The sequence below is a fragment of the Polyodon spathula genome, chromosome 32, assembly GCF_017654505.1.
Source record: "Polyodon spathula isolate WHYD16114869_AA chromosome 32, ASM1765450v1, whole genome shotgun sequence".
NCBI lineage: Eukaryota > Metazoa > Chordata > Actinopteri > Acipenseriformes > Polyodontidae > Polyodon > Polyodon spathula.
This window is the reverse complement of record NC_054565.1, coordinates 2,769,494-2,785,920: the sequence shown is the minus strand read 5'-3', so window position 1 is coordinate 2,785,920 and position 16,427 is coordinate 2,769,494. Positions and strand designations below refer to the sequence as shown.

Here is a 16,427-nt window from a genome sequence, read left to right as displayed (position 1 = left end):
GATGACCACGCAGTTAGTTCCTGGGCTGCTAAAGTAAAACTCCTGCAAATTAAATCGGGAAGGTGATCTTCTTCAAACCTTTACATAGCAGGGCCCTTTGCCAAATTATGTACCCTGTCTGCGTGGTTACTCAGCGGTGAGATTTTACAGTGATTGAGTGACGTACTGGGTTTGCCTTGCACCCGTACCCAACGTTTTCAGACATCAGCAAACCAAGACAAGTCTCTACGTACAGTACCCGATCAGTAGTACCAGCACCTTGACCCAAATTCGCATTTCTGTGTCGTCCGTTGAGCTGGTTCTATGTGCCAGTCTGCTTTCAAAGTTTCCTCGTTCTCTTTGTAATGAGCTGTTTTGGAGATCGGGAAGGGGAAAGGGGCTTGGGTTACTCCACCACATGTGTGCCTGTGCTCATGCAGGCTTATTGACCTGAGGGAGGTACCCTTTTGAAGTTGTGCCTTTTTTCTGCAGTCTAATTTATTACCTCATTAAATGCACTTGCTTTTCGTGCTTGGTAGCAAAGTTAGTAATGTGCGTGTTGCAGATAGATGAATGAGGCACCAACCTTAATGCTGTTTGAAACCAAGAGCTGGAGCTTCCCTGCAGTTGAAATCTGGCAGTGGGGCAAAGGAAGTCTAGTAGATGAGTCAGCCTGCAGCCGACTCATTTCTTTTTAAATGATTAATGTTTCAGATGTGAGATGTTGTTGACTTAATATCTGACTACCAGAGCCATGTCGAATGATTCATGCCGGATGAAACATAAATGGAAAACTTGTTCATGTGATCAAAGTGAAATCAGGCTCATCTTTAAAGGGGGTGCAAAGTTGTTTTTTTTTTTTTTTTTTTTTTTTTGAGGGGTGGAAGATCTATACTGTTATACTTGCATTATCATGCTATACTTGTTCTATTACTCAAAAATGATCTTTAACTGCAAAAAAAAAAAAAAAAAAAAAGAGCACTCAAGATGACCTTGGCGACACATGGTGGCACCAGATATCAGGACATGGTTAATAAAGGAATTACTAGACTATGCTTAAATTCCGCAATGGTAATTTAAAACATGCCATGCATACTCAAATTACCTTTGGGTCAGCATCCCAAGCCATCATTACAACCAAATTACAAAATGGCATCTCTCCATGAATCCTAGACCCTGGTCATGGAACTTCAAGCCAGTGGTATACAGTAACTCCTGAGGTTGGCAAAACATTGTGTGTGTTATTGTATGGACTATAGTATGAAGATCTGACATCAGTCTTAATGTCTACCCTTTGTGACTGACCTCAGACAGTCCCTAATTTTAAGCTCTACCATGGTGGCCTTGCTACTTAAGCCAGACTGTTTAAAAATAACTATTGATGCCTTGGTGGGACAGACAAAACATCTCTCTACTGCAGACTCCAAGCTTCCCCCAACATACAGGCAAGATTATATTGTCTGGCTAATGGGACAACAGTCTGAGGTTGGAATGCTTACAAGGAAGAGGCTCACAGTAGGTATGGATGGTAGCTTTTGTTGCCAATGCCTGTCGTACATGGAACACTTGTTGGTTTGGTGTGAAGTTGAGGGTTTGTTTTCCACTAGTTTTTTTTTTTTTTCTTCTTTTAAAGTATTTGATTTCCTGTCCTGAAAGCAACTTTTCTTTAACATGTTTGTAAGGGTCTAGGTTTATATCCGTAGGTTAATGTTAGACTGTACAATATTATATATATATATATTTACAGCAAGATGCCAGACGGACTTACTTTTTAAAGAAAAACAACCAATAAATATACAAATTTTGTTGAGTAAAGATTTCAAAGAAATTCAATCCAGAAATATCTGTGGTGAGTTTTTCTTCTAAACTGTAATTATGTGGCTGGTCTGCGCACTCTACTGTGGATCATGATCGTGTTTACCATTTTTATGGCAAAGTCATCAACATACTGATATTTAATTGCTGTAAATGACCAAATTTAAATGGTTAAGGACTGCTTTGCCTTGTGCTTAGATTCAACAGACTGTCAAACTACAAACAATACTGTAAACTGCCATTTTTGGTAATAAATCTCTGTCTGAAGAAGCAGTGTCACGGAGCAAGTTATTGGAAGGGAGGGAGACTCCTGGGATTAAGTTACTGCTTGTTTACATTGAGTCAAATAATAAACTCAAAATGAAAACAAACAGCGGTCAAATTCCTCAGGGAAACGGGAATAAGACCTCCTGCAGCAAACACTTTGAACTGCTCTCGCTGTTCTGTGCATTTCCAAACCAAGCTTTTGCTGCACATTCTCAAATGAGACTGTAGACTCCAAACCTTCTTTGGCCTACTAACACTGACTGCATAGTTTTCCCAATGCAAACCAGATGTCAAATTACACTGTAGATTGGTAAAAGTGTAAGCAAGGCCCTCCTACTTTTAAAATAAGGCTATTCAACGGTTCTTGATAAATTGGTAGCTTTGGCTAAATGTCTTTGTTTTTAATGTAGAAAATTGTTCATGTTTATCTTTTAGAGGGAGTTGTCTCGAAACATTTGATTAGGGCTATGTGATTATCGGTCAACAATGTTTTTCTGTTTTGCTGCTACAGACTGTCTTTATGGTAACGGTGGTTTACACTGGTGTGTGTGATCGTGACACCCCTGATATGAATAAACTTTTCTGTAGTAATTCTTGTAAATTGAAATCTGATTTGAGTAAAATTTCGTTTCTTTTGATTTAAGAGTAAAATGCTTCTGTAAGATTTGGCAGTATTACACTGAAATACAGAACGGTTTCCAGGATCTAGGTGACTTCTTCTGAATCGTAAAAACTCTGTTTAAATGTAATTTGCGTCTTTCAATTTACAGTCGCCGGGCAACAGGAGCGGCTGGAACAGTCCCATTTGGCCATGTTTCAATAAGAGTAAATCCTTAAGCTCACAGATACCACAGCTCTGTTCTACTGTAGAGGCTAAAAGAATTTAGTCAGCATCCAATAAAGTCACCTAAAGTATTTATTCTCCACTGTTTTTTTTTTTTTTTTTTTTTTATATCTGAATCATTGGCCAACTCTATTTTAATTAAGTGCAGTTTGCTTAGCTGTAAATTGCTTAAAGATTTAAAGCAGGCAATCGGTCTCAAAACATCACCTTGGAAAAGTAGCAGCAGCAGCAGCATTATCTTTGAGTTTCCTAGAAAAAGAGAAGTACCCTGACATGGCATGATGAATAGCAGATTGCATTGTGTGCAAAGGCTCAGGCTTGGATTTTTCCCTTTTAAAGAGACAGATACAGTCCACCAAGATCCAAGTCTGCTCCAGCCGGTGCACTTTTAAACCCAAAGAATGCAAATTACAAAGGCATGGTACACTACCTACAAACGTTACAGTAATTACAATGTTAGGAGGGGTGTGTCTTTTTTGAAGCAAGGGTGAATCTTCCACTTTTGTCTGTTTTTGTGTGCTTTTGTGAATGTTTGAACTTCATTGCTCTGTGTAGTCTTTCTTCTGCAGACCACATGCCTACAGTTTCTCTGCCTACCATATCCTTTCCACTAAGCTGGGAAGGGATGAGCACCTGGTTTGTGTTGTTGCAATGTGCAGCAGATCAAAGGCAGCTGGTTATGGAGTCAAAACAGTCATTTAGGAGATGAACGAAGACGTCATTATTGGTAGACTGATCGACCTGAATGTTTTTGATATTTGTAAGTTTTTTTTTTTTTTTCCCTTGAATATGATGGAGTCTAAACCTTGCTATGTTTTTAGAATCAATTTTATGACAGAGTGCAAGCCTGTTGATTTTGCACTTGCAAAATGATCACTATTGACTTGTTGCACCTATTTTGTGCTTCAATGTGGATGCAAATCAGCTCAGTTACTGTGCAGTTTAAACTCACTTCAGTGGTCTATCTATAATCTGATCATGTGACCTACAGCAAAGGTACCAGGTTGCAGTAGTTCACCTATAGTGTTTGAAATCTTTTCATATCATGAATCATCTATGTTAAAAAAATGCAGTAAAAGATGTAGTGGCACTAAAGAGGTAAGAAAATAGATTGTAAATTGTTTGTTAGCGTTCCTATATGTGGTGAACGGCAGTTCCTCCTGGTTTCTCTATTTAAGTATCCTGGAGTATGGAGATTATTAATGTTTCCTGGTCTGGATTGACCTGTTTTAAAGCACCTTTTTTTGTATCTTTGCCTTTACAAGTGTGCAGATATGAAGTTCTTGTGGTGTGTTTTTGCTGCAATGTGTTATCCTTGAAATGGTAGGGATAAAAATTGTAATTTTTTTTTTTTTTAAAAAGTACAGGAAACACCTGGAATGTAGCCAACCCATTTGGGATAGTCCCAGAGTGACAAGTAGCCCATAATATAAATAGGCAGTGCTATGAGGGAGCTTTTAAATACAACATTATTCATTGTGAGAAGAAAGGTTAGACCACAAAAAGCATAACGTTCAAGACCATACCTTTAGGAACGTGGCTTTTTAATGTGGAACCTCAGCACTGTCTCTTCTGCTTTTTCAATGTGAAACTATTATATTATGTTTTCCTTTTTGCCAGGCAGATGACAAGTTCAACAATGTATTTTTTTATTTTTTTATTTAGGAAGCTGAATCACGAAGCTTAAACTCACAGAAATATATTATAAATTACAAAAAAGCATTCTATATTAACTCTGTACTGTCAAACCGTCCTTTTTCTAAAGGGAGTATTCTCTGTCTACAGACAGTGCTTCCCAGTTTTCGAAAGCCCATGAATGGGGAATCTTTGTTGCACAGCATACAGAAAAGGAACCGGAACGGGGTCCAAAAAGCACAAATGTTCCTGTGCAGCTGCTCATCGTGTGTGTTTGTCTTGTTAATCCACACAGCTCCTTCCTTTAGCTAAAGAGTAAAGGCTGCATTATGATCCTGCATTGTTCCGCAAGACAATTGAAGCACAGAGTTTTTTTTATCAGAGCATCGTGAGCAATTGCCTTCCATTTCCTTCACCAGTGACCCCAGGAACAGGGCAATCTGAAATCCAGTATTTTCCAACACCTCCTACAGCGTGTGGTGTTTTTTTTTTTTTTTTTTTTGCTGTAGTTATCTGACAGCTTAAGAGTCGTTATTGTACATATTAATGACGAGCTATAAGAGGATACATGGTCAGTGTTAAGAGTACTATTTTGTAGGTTGCTTCCCTTTTCAGTGTAAAACAATAAAGTAAAAGAAATGTGACCTCTGAAATTTGAGACTGGGTGCTAGCCAAATATGTTTGGAGTAGGGGCAGGGAGGGGGGCATTTAAACACATGTAGTTATTCTGCCATAATGTTTGGATTTTTTTTTTTTTTTTTGTTTTTTTTTTTAAACCGGTGCTGGATTAGCTGCAGTATGGAGACAGTTTTGAGTTGGCAGCAGCACAAAACTACACAAGAAATCCATTGTTCCGGATCTGAGTTTATATCCACTTCTCTCACTTCTATATGAAAATTGCTCATGCATCATGCTAGCACAATTCTGATGTCAGTCAGGGTGCTGTAAGACAAAACAAGCCATTGGCTGCATGAACAAGGTCAAGAGCTTTTAAAGCATCCAGTCTTTTTAAAATGACAAGCACAATGCCATATTGAGGCATCTGGAATAGCCCAGGGAAGTTGTAGAAATAGGTGTTTGTACATACTGTAGTGCCATAGATTTCACAGTATGATCGGAACTGACCAAGTCTTGTTTGCTTATATACTAATAAATAGACTGAACCAACTAGACTTTGAGAACCAGGGTTATAAACTTGCATGACAGTTTGAACTTTGCAGAGTAACCAGCGAACTTGATTCAAAGCATTGAGTCCATTTTTAAATGTGGTAACACACGAGTAGCTTTACAAAAAGGACAAATTTACAAAACATATGGTCAGGTGTGGGGAAAAGTCATTGATGTTTTTGGTAAATCTAACCACTTTAGCTTAACAAGATTATCCAGGTTTTTATTCGCGTTTCTTTCATAAAACTGAAACTCAGACATTTGACGATATTTGAATTTTAAAGGTCACGGGTCCAGCTGTGTCTAAGGTAATGGCTGTAACGGCTGTGCAGTGGGACTCTTATTTCCATCTCTCACTTGGGCTTGATGTCAATATGCATCCCACTGCTTTTGTAGACACAGGGAGCAGGCCCAGCATTTATCAATGGAGAATGATCAGTCATACTAAATTATCTATGCTGTATATCAACCCATAAACACACCATTGACTAATGCTGTACACAATAGCACAGTCCCACCTGTTTTGAGTTTTTTATCCAAGAAAAAACACAATGGCCAATTGGCTTGGGCCAAGCGCGGACCTCTGCCAAATCCACACATGGCCATCTTTGTTCTGTTTTTTGACTTGATTTTGGAAGGAGAACTAATATTGATGTAACCATGCAGGTTCCAGAACTCCCAGTGAATAAGAACAGTCCTGCTTGAGGTCTCTGTGACATCTGTGGAACATTTCATTCACCCACCGTTTATCACTGCTGATAAACCAGCATGGCAAAATAAACACCAGGCAGTCTTATCAGGGCGTGCAGCCTGGACGTGCAACAGATTCCTTTTCACTAAAACAATAAAGGTGGTTAGGATACAGTAGGAGGCAGAGATTACTGTACCAGTGTATTTTGTATAATGGCAAGCCAATAACTAGTTGCAACAGATTGCCTGTGTGGTATCGTCAGTCTTCCATTACATATACAGTATCAAGACAAAATTGTGTATTCTAAACATTTTCTTTAGTCTGGGTTGTTTTGGCAGCAGTCCTCTCTTAATGTTTGTTTTTGTACATGGTCCTTCATCACAATGCATACAAGTATACGCTGAAACATTGTTTAAAGATTCAGGGACAAAATGAACTCCGTTTACCAGCCTAAGTACTTATTCATAGGTAGTGTTTATACCTTGGTTGTTGTAAACAGAATTGTAAGAGATAACATGTCGGAGATGGGAGCCCACCATTCCACGTATTGCTTTATATGTACCAAGCCCAAGGGATACCTAAGGGGTTATTTTGATGGACTGTTTACAGCACTGGGGAATCAGCACTTGGAGTGTATCAGTTTAACAATCTAGGGTGATTCCTCAGTGATGTGCCTTTTCCCAGAAGAGTTATGGTTGATCAAATCAATCGCTAAGCCAGCTCATAGTAAATCTTTTATTCAATGAGATTCTTGTTTCTAGACCTGATGCATTTTGGAGTGGGGAAAGCTGACTGCCTTACCTGGAAATGTTGACATCATCTGAATACTTTGGACACCGTTTTTTTTTTTTAATGAGCAAATTGCTTGCAAGTGGTTTGTTACAAGAATATGGTCCCCTTTTCTTGTTCCAGCTATGTCTGTCTGCCCTGCAACAGACATTTTACAAATCACTTTCTTAACACTTTCAAAAGGCAAGTGAGATTCCCAGTCCAAAGCAAACAGCCATGCTTTGATGTTAAGCAGTGCGTGGCTGAGGTTTTGAAGGGATTTATTCACAGTCTGTGACCTATGTACTGTTAAGCCACACTTAAATGTGATTGTTAATCATACAATATATATTTAAGCAGTAACATGTTACCTGTCTGTTATGTAACTGAACTGGGTGTTCAGAGGTGGTGATGTGTCCCTGCTTGTTTCAGATCGGTTATCTGAGCTGTTGCACTTGTCATTCACAGATTGTTTAGCAATTTTGTGCGTGTAAAAACACTATCGCGTTTCAGTAGCTGGTAATGTGTCTTGTGTAACTCTTTTCAGCTTTTAGTAACTGTTGGACAACTATGGTTTCGGTGTCTTATACAAAGATGGTAATCAGTCTCCTATTGCATAGCGTTTTCACCCACTCCAGGTTTTAGTACAAGCTTGATTAGCCATATGGGTAACAAGCTCAGTTGTGTTTTACTCCTAGTAAAACAAGAAATGGATCTAACTGCTGTGCAATGTGAGTCTTACTTCCATCCCTATTATACAACAAAGTACTTGGTAGAAGACCTTATTTTTTTCTTTCTCTTATTAGGATCAGCTAAATATGTACATAATACAAGACCTCCAATATCACTTCAGTAATCTTGTAAGGTCAATTTACTGGTTGAGTGGCGTTATTTTTCCTAGAGTTGTCTGAAACTTAAATGGTTTCTTGCTGTTCTTGTAATACTGTATCGCCATGTTTAGGGAGGAAGGTGGGATGGTTTGTCACTGTGATCAGCTGTTTAAGAGTTCTCTTAGGTGAGACTGTTTTGAAACATGAGAATAAACTCCAAAGACAACGTGTAAAATCCAAACATCACTGAATTTATCGAAAAGCGCTTTAAAAAATAAATGATGTGTCAGTTTGCTTTTGAATTAGGCTCATTATCCTTCTCCCTTCAATCCTGCATGTACCACAGGTAATCCGGTAATCGGGTAACACCTTTAAATTGATGTAGAGACATATCAAACTGAAAAAGTTTCATTTTAAATAAATTCTAACCTGAAATTGCATTTGGTGTATGGGTTTAACAGAACTAGTATGGCTTTTACACTATAGCAGTGTGTTTTTGTCTCCTAAAACTGAAACTGGTTCTGTAACTGCAGAGCAGTGCAGTATTACAAATCCCAGCTTCTGTTTTTAATCACCCATGCCATGGCAGTAGAAACATCTCTTCCCTGCGTTGTCTGTTAGCAATGAGTTCCAGCCCCAGGGAACCCGTTTTCATGTCAAATTGTCTCGTCCACTTCTGAGGATTATTTTACAAATCTACTTTAACTTAAAAGTTTAGAAAGTTTAAAGTTTGTTGGAATGTAGTGTGGAATGTCCCCCCCTTTTTTTTTTTTTTTTTTTTTTTTTTTTTTTTTTTTTTTTTTGGGGGGGGGGGGGGGGGGGTGGTTCACTCATGTAGTTTGTAAACTGAAAGCGATAAGCGTTTTTATTAAGGGGGAAGAGACCAATTCAGTTTCACAAGCTTGCTCCTCCCCTTTGACTGTCTTTCTGTGAAATACGCAGAGCAGGAAGTCAGGGGAAGCAAAAGAAAATTGGATGCAAATAAAAACAGATGTAATTCTGTTTTTGCTACAGGAAATGGCTATTTTTAAATACAATACACATTTATTTCTATAGCGCCCTTCACACCCTGGCATCCCAGAGCGCTGTAGAGAGTTAAACGAAACAAAAGGCTCATATCTGCAGTGCACTCCAGCTACAACCAATTATATAAAAACACTTTTTAAAGTATGTTTTCAATTTAGAATCTGATGTTTCAACTTGCCTACTGTTAACCGGAATAGAGTTCCACAAACGAGGAGCTCAAAAAGCAAATGTTTTAAAGTACTTTTTTTTTTTTTTTTTTTTGGAACAACAAGATTTTCTGAACTCCTGAAGAACAAATAGGAATATACAGAGTTAGTAGATCTTGGGGATAGGATGGCTCTAATCCTTGAAGGACCTCATAAATTATTACAGCAGCTTTTAAAATTTTAGAAGTAGATCCTTAATATATTTTTTGAAATACCATTAAATCAAATACCCATTTACCATAAAGGTAATGTGCAAATTGTACGTTAGAATTACTAGGTTAGATTTACTAGAAATGTTCTTTTAGCTCTATGTATTTTAAGTGGGACCTGGTTTTGGGGGAACCGTGTGCCCCTAAAACACCACCTGGCCTCTGTCTCTTCTATCCATCTGTTTGCTGCATAATTTGTTTATCTCTGAAGTGGTGTCTGTTTGTGCACCAGGCCTGTCTGTCTGAGGCACTGGAATACAGCAGTAGTCTGTAATTAGCATCCTTTCTGGGATGTAGCTCTGCCCTATTAGATACTGACTGTAATTTTAAGTCGAGCCCTGAGGCAGACAGCCTAATTTGCAGGCCGTAATAAACTATGTTGCTGAGATACGAAGGTAAACGCTGACTGCAGGTTCAGCTTTTTCTGAGTAATAACATCTCTCCTTTTTTAATGAGGGGTACAGGCAACCTAATCACATTTTAATGTGTCAACAAAGTAACTTAATGTGGCACAAATTACCCTCCTTTTAAATTTCATTAACTGTTATTATGTATACATGCATGCTGTAAACAAACGCCTCTATTGGCAAAAGCAATTGCATCCAAAAGCAACACCTGGGTTAAGACTAGAAGGCAGAAAATACCTGAAATGTGACTCTCTGTAAGCCACTATCCAAAATGCTGTCTTCATTGTCTAAAACCGTAAGTCAGTCTGCTTAGTCTGAGCCCTTAATGAAAAATAATGCACATAAATTCAGTAAATCAGCTGCACTGGAGCCCAACTTTAAAAAGTATTGGATTAACTGTAGTAGCAGGCTAATTTTCTATTTTGTGTTTTTATTTATTTATTTTATATATTTATTTATTTATTTTAATTCTGTTCAGTTAAAACTGTGCAAGATCTTGCTGAAATTAGGGGACGCAATGTCTAAAATAAAGAACTTGCCAGCTAGCTCTTGGGTTTAGGTCACAGTTCATTAAATATGTGCACAGTGTTATGTATTAGGTACAGTGTTAGTATTATGTACATACAGTACAGCACAGGCTGTTTTGAATGTATTGTGTTTTAAGCCATGCTAGAATACAAACTTCAAACGGATCAGGTATTTGTTGCATAGCATGGCTCTGATGCTTCAGCTGGTGTGAAGGAAGTTTTACTCGATGGTCTCTCTTATCCTTACACCTACTGCTGCTGCTGTAACTATTTTCAGGTTAAATGGCACTCGTAGCGTACATAACCATTCAGTCAAGTGGACTTTTTTCACTTTTTGTTCTTTCTAATTTCTTTCATTCTTAACACTGGGATTTTATTAATGCACAATGTTTTCAAGTGAAACCTGTATTGTTTACTGGTTGGCTCGTCTCATAAGTGCCCTGTAGACTGATTTAGGATTTGGGGCTCGGAGATGAAATCAAAGTCTATTAGGAGTATTTTTTGAGGTTGATCAGTTTGACAGTCAAATGTGTGCTGTGTGTGTGCAGGTACTAAAAATGGCGATACACCGTAACATTTCTAATTGTTTGGTTGTACCTTACGCATCTGTGGTTGTTGGGTATCATTGCTCGAGTGTGTAATGAGGCTTAAACACGTTTGAGTTAATACAGTACATATGAGCCTCTGAATATTGAATATACCCTGCCCTGATTTTCATTCATCAAACCTCTCGTGTTTTAATAACTCGATTCTAGAATACTCCTGCACTTGCATTCGAAACCAATAAATATTGAGGCTACAATGAAGCTGTCGCAATGTATACAGAATGGTGCAAATTTGATGTATGGGTGCTTTTGTCCGTTCAGCAAATGATGCATTGCTTTGAATTTGTGCGTGTCAAGTAATATGGTCCTCTAGTCTTTCAGCCTGTCGAACTTTATTCAGGAGTACATGTTCAGCAGAATGGTATTCCAGTCTGGCTGTACTTCATCTCTCAAAGTAATCAGCATTTTTTAAAAATTTCTGTTTCAGAGTCTGAAGACACCATGAGCGAGCGATTCGACTGTGATAACTGCAAGGAGTCCCTGTATGGCAGGAAGTATATCCAGTCGGAGGACCGTCCTTACTGCATCCCCTGCTACGATAGCCGATTCGCCAACACGTGTGATGAGTGCAAAGAACTGATCGGGCATGATGCCAGGGTAAGAGATAAGCCCTACCATGCTTAAGAGAATATGTAAGCTACCTGCAGTAAACTGTGTTGAAGTGATGGGCAAGGGCCTCCACAAGCACATATAAGAATAAAAAGATTAAGCAGTACTTCACATTTAGTAGGAAGCATGTGACACACTAAAAGGTGTCAAGAAACGTTATTTGCACATGTGGTGCAGTACAGAAAAGCAGATGGCTCATTTGGAGTGCAGTGTTAAGAACAAACTGCAGAGCCATAAGATTCTACCCATGTCTGATTTGAAGAATGAAACATTTCAAAGTGCTCACTCTGAGGGATCCTCACCACCCCTCCCTTGCCCCCTGCAGGAGCTGTTCTATGAGGATCGTCACTACCACGAGCACTGCTTCCGCTGCTTTCGCTGCGACCGCTCGCTGGCAGACGAACCCTTCACCAGCCAGGAGGAGGAGCTGCTCTGCAACGACTGCTACTGCAATGAATTCTCATCCAAGTGTGTCGCCTGCGATGAGACAGTCATGCCAGGTACTGAACTGGACTAACTGTATTGGACTTGTGTACGATGAGGACCAGCGACTGGGCATAATTTCAACAGATATTAAAAGACAGTGTTAAAAAGAGATGCAGTTGTCACCGTCTTAATTGGGACATGCTCAGTGCTGAGAACACGAAGTGTGCTTGGCGTAGTTGGTTTCCTGCCTGTAGCTGTATAATACAGTCCTTAAATGATGTGATACATTTTGGCTAAACCCATGCTATGGTAAAATGAATGTTCTACATATTTTTGTGATTGAACAACTTGCTTTACAGTGGTGAAGAGTTACAGTTTATGTAAATCATCGTAACTATTCACCATTTTCATGACCTGAAGGTTGAGTGAAGCCCTGTGTGCAGCGAGCTGCCAGTTTAATGGTATTGAAAGCACCTTATGGATCAAGCATTTAAATAATTGAGTACAGTGGGTGTGAAATATGAGCTGTGTAAAGAATGTATGGAATTTGTCGATAGCAATTTGAATTCCACACACACACACTGTCAGGAAGTGACTACAGATACTCAAGTTTATACAACTGCTTGGGTTTTTTTGGGGGTCTGTTAAGGAAATACATTTTTGTGTAGGCAGGCAGAAAGAATACATTACACAGGAACAGAAACACTCATAAAGATTGCAGAGCAAGATAACCCACTGTCTTTCAGAAGCAGCAGGCATTGTGGTGTGACTAATACTAGGTTTCAGTATAAAAGGAGCAGATACATCAAGTGCTTTAAGCTGGCAGCTTCGTTTTCAAGGGATACTTCATCGGCTGGTTTCACACACTAGGCTTGGACAAGCTTTCTAAACCAGCTGAATAATTGGATACCTATTTCATCTCCTAACGTGTGTTCTGCATAATCTATCTAGTGCAGTTTCGGTTAATTGTTTAAGCATTCTTTTAAAAAATCTCCCCCCTTCTAGGCACACGGAAGTTGGAATACAGTGGTAGCACTTGGCATGAAAGCTGTTTCATTTGCAACAGTTGCAAGCAGCCTATAGGATCGAAGGCTTTCATTCCTGATAAGGAGGATCATTACTGTGTTCCCTGCTACGAGAACAAGTTCGCCCCGCGCTGCACTCGATGCAAGAAGGTAGGAGCGTGCACCTAGTCACAACAAGAGCCTATTAATTGTAATCGCACCCACTCTATAACAAGAACCTGTATGTAGTTCTTTCAAAAGGTTTCCTGAACTACAGAATTGATTTCATTAAACAAAAGGATCTTTAAAATCCTAAACCAAACATTCCCTTTTAAACACTTTTTATGAATAGGGCCCTGCTTTCCTGTTAACCTGTTGACACTGCTATTGTCGTAGGTAACATTACCTTTTGGTTTAAGTGTTTTTGTTGCTTGCTGTGCAGACGCTAGCCAAGGGTGGCGTGACCTACCGTGATGAGCCGTGGCATAAAGAGTGCTTCGTCTGCACTGGCTGCAAGACCCAGCTGGCTGGCCAGCCCTTCACCTCTCGGGAAGACAGCCCCTACTGCCTGAAATGCTTCGGCAACCTGTACGCCAAGAAGTGTGAAGCATGCAGCAAACCCATCACAGGTATGGACAGCGCCACTATCCACCAAGCTTAAACAAACCACAAGAGAGGGCGAGAAATAAAGACGTATAGCTGCTTCTAGTATTACTTCTGCTTGGTAACTAACCACTTCAGAAATTGCAGAGGGGAGGCCACCAATTAATTAATCAAAGCAGTCCTTGCACATTAATTTTGACTAATGGAATAAAGCTTTTGTGAACTGATTTATCTTGGATATCTTTTTGCTTGCAGGTTTTAGCGGAGGTAAATACATCTCGTTTGAAGAGCGCCAGTGGCACCAGACCTGCTTCACCTGCTCCAGATGTTCCACCTCCCTGGTGGGGAAAGGCTTCTTCCCAGAGAACGAAGAGGTCTTGTGTCGAGAGTGTAACAGCGACCTATAAACCAGTGGCTCTTGGCAGTCCTTTAGAGACCACACCATATTCATTGAATAAACCCACTGAAATAGAAAAGGGTGCATCTGGAAGTATATGGAGAATGTTGAGTGTGTGAATGGACCTGATTTTTTTTCAAAGAATTAAGAAACAAATAATAGCTGCATCGATTTATATCCTCGTTTTGAGTTTAGATTGAATCTCTACTCCAAATCCATTAGCTCATTTTTTTTTTTTTCAGAAAGGAAAAAAAACGCAACCAAGTACATTTTTAATGTTCAGTATATCCATGACAAATATATATTTGAGCCAGAGCTCTTTCAAAATGCTTTTTGTTAATGTTGCTGTTTATTCTTTCAGTTGAAGGTTTCATTTTTGAATGTATATTCAAACTGTTTTTTTTTCCCCAGTCCACTCTAGTAATACTGTGATGTACATTAGATATTTGGGCATGGTTAGGTATACACTGTACAGGCTTTTTGGTAAAATGCAAATCAAACAAAAAATGTCTAATAAAAAATTAAACGCGACCCATACATATCATTATTTTTGAATAATAACGCTTGCTTTATTTGTTCACGATTTTTAAACTCATGAAGTAGTGCAAGCCAAGGTCTAAAATTAGCATTTTTACCTTGAATGTACAGAACATTTGTATTTGAATGCATCTTAAGCTCTCTTTTCAAAACCAATAAAACTGGGTACCATATATACATTTCCCTAAAAGGTCCATTGGTTTTCTAAAGTATGACATATGAGTATGTATGTACTAATATATATACATACATATAAATAGGACATACGTACTCACTCTTCATTATACAGTGTTTTGAGTATCATGCATGATCAGTTTTTTGTAACCACTATTAAAAGTCCAAGTAAAAAGGATTATGTTTATCATTTAGGTTTCACACACAGATCTCCCCATCATTTTACCACTAACACACAACTTTTTGTATTTTTCTATCTATGCTGTGTTTTCTTCTTCCCTACATGTATGTTATCTTGAATAGTATTATTGCTTTGTAACCAAACGGTTTGGAAAAGTGGGCTAGCCCCCAAACTCCACATTGTACTTTGTTAAAGAGATGAAGGGGTAGATGTGCTGAAGTGTTGTGGCTGTCTCAATAGTCACAAATCAGTTGCAAACGAGTCAGAAGTCTGGGGTGAAATGTACTAAACAAGCGTAATGCTGTTAGCGACTTTTTAGGGAATGCTTTACAGCAGCAGTTTTGCTTTGCTGTTCAGCCTTGGGGCGTTCCTGCATGAATTTGCAAAAAGGGGGTGGAGAGTCTCAAATATTATATTGAGGTGTACTAAAGCTGCCTGCCATTGAAACACTTACAATTGCATCAATTTAACTTTTTGAAAGCATGTTTTAAACAGTCGCAATTATTGATGGCATTTCCCAGTGTGCCTTTTCTTGTGGTTGCCAGTTGTGCTCAATGCATTTGAGGCGAACGGTCAAATACCTATTTTTCCCTAAATGCAGGGTGTACTTGCAAGCCTTGAAAACCAAATTTCTGTGACACTTCTGGTTTCCCCAATGTGTCGGGAGCAATAGACTGCACACATGTGCCTCTAACCCCTCCAGCTCATTCCGAACATCTGTGTAGGAATAGGAAACCTATTCTGTTTAATGAGCAGGGGGTTTGTAATTGTGCACAATTTAGCACTGCACCACTGACTAACTTTAAATAGAAACTGACCTATACATTTGTCTTATAGGCTACTCATGATAATACAAATTAGTGGTATGTTTGCATTTTTTTTTTTTTTTTTTTTTTGATTTTTGAAAAAGCTGACACCTATCGGACAAACATCCAGTTTAGACAGGGGCTACTATATGGTTATGAGAAGTTTTTTGATAGAAACACATTTTTTATTTGGGGGGTGAAGGTGGGGGCCCACTATAGACTCTGATGGGATTAAACTGCCTTTCATTATTTATTTGAAAAAATGTCTCTCTAAATGCTAGAGATCTCGCCAAGAGGACACAACAAATATTTAAATGAGTATATTGCGGCTCTCTTAATTAACATTTTCTGTATACACTAGGTGAATTGTTGCAACAGAAATGCAAATTGCGTTGCGACTGGCCCATCTTAGTACATCTACCCCCAAGAATGGTATGCATGTTGATTTTAGATTTTATTTTTTTTGTTTTTTATAGTCACCTATGTAAATTCATATTCCACTTTTTTTTTTTTAATAGCTTTGATGCTGGCAAGTCAGAGTGTACTAGTTTGTGCTTTTGTAATGCTTATGAGATTGTAAACTGTCATTCTCTGAGCATAAAGACATTTGTTTAAAAATAAAAATTCTGCATATTTTATTAATTTCCATTTTATAGGATTTGTAAAAAATGAAAAAAAAATAAAGAAACATTTATAAATTAAAACTTTAATGTT

The 16,427-nt window shown here is 38.6% G+C and overlaps 1 protein-coding gene across 3 annotated transcripts in view; it reads left to right on the top strand.

Annotated features, from left to right (window-relative positions):
- The window catches only part of fhl3a (four and a half LIM domains 3a), a 30,338-nt gene extending 14,429 nt beyond the window's left edge, over positions 1–15,909 (top strand). For all 3 annotated transcript variants that reach the window (XM_041234006.1, XM_041234007.1, XM_041234008.1), the window contains exons 2-6: positions 11,404–11,573; positions 11,911–12,085; positions 13,017–13,186; positions 13,458–13,644; positions 13,874–15,909. In XM_041234006.1, coding sequence (XP_041089940.1) covers positions 11,404–11,573; positions 11,911–12,085; positions 13,017–13,186; positions 13,458–13,644; positions 13,874–14,025 — 854 coding nt within the window. In that variant the 3' untranslated portion in view covers positions 14,026–15,909. The remainder of the gene's footprint in view (positions 1–11,403; positions 11,574–11,910; positions 12,086–13,016; positions 13,187–13,457; positions 13,645–13,873) is intronic.
- Positions 15,910–16,427: the final 518 nt, after the last annotated feature.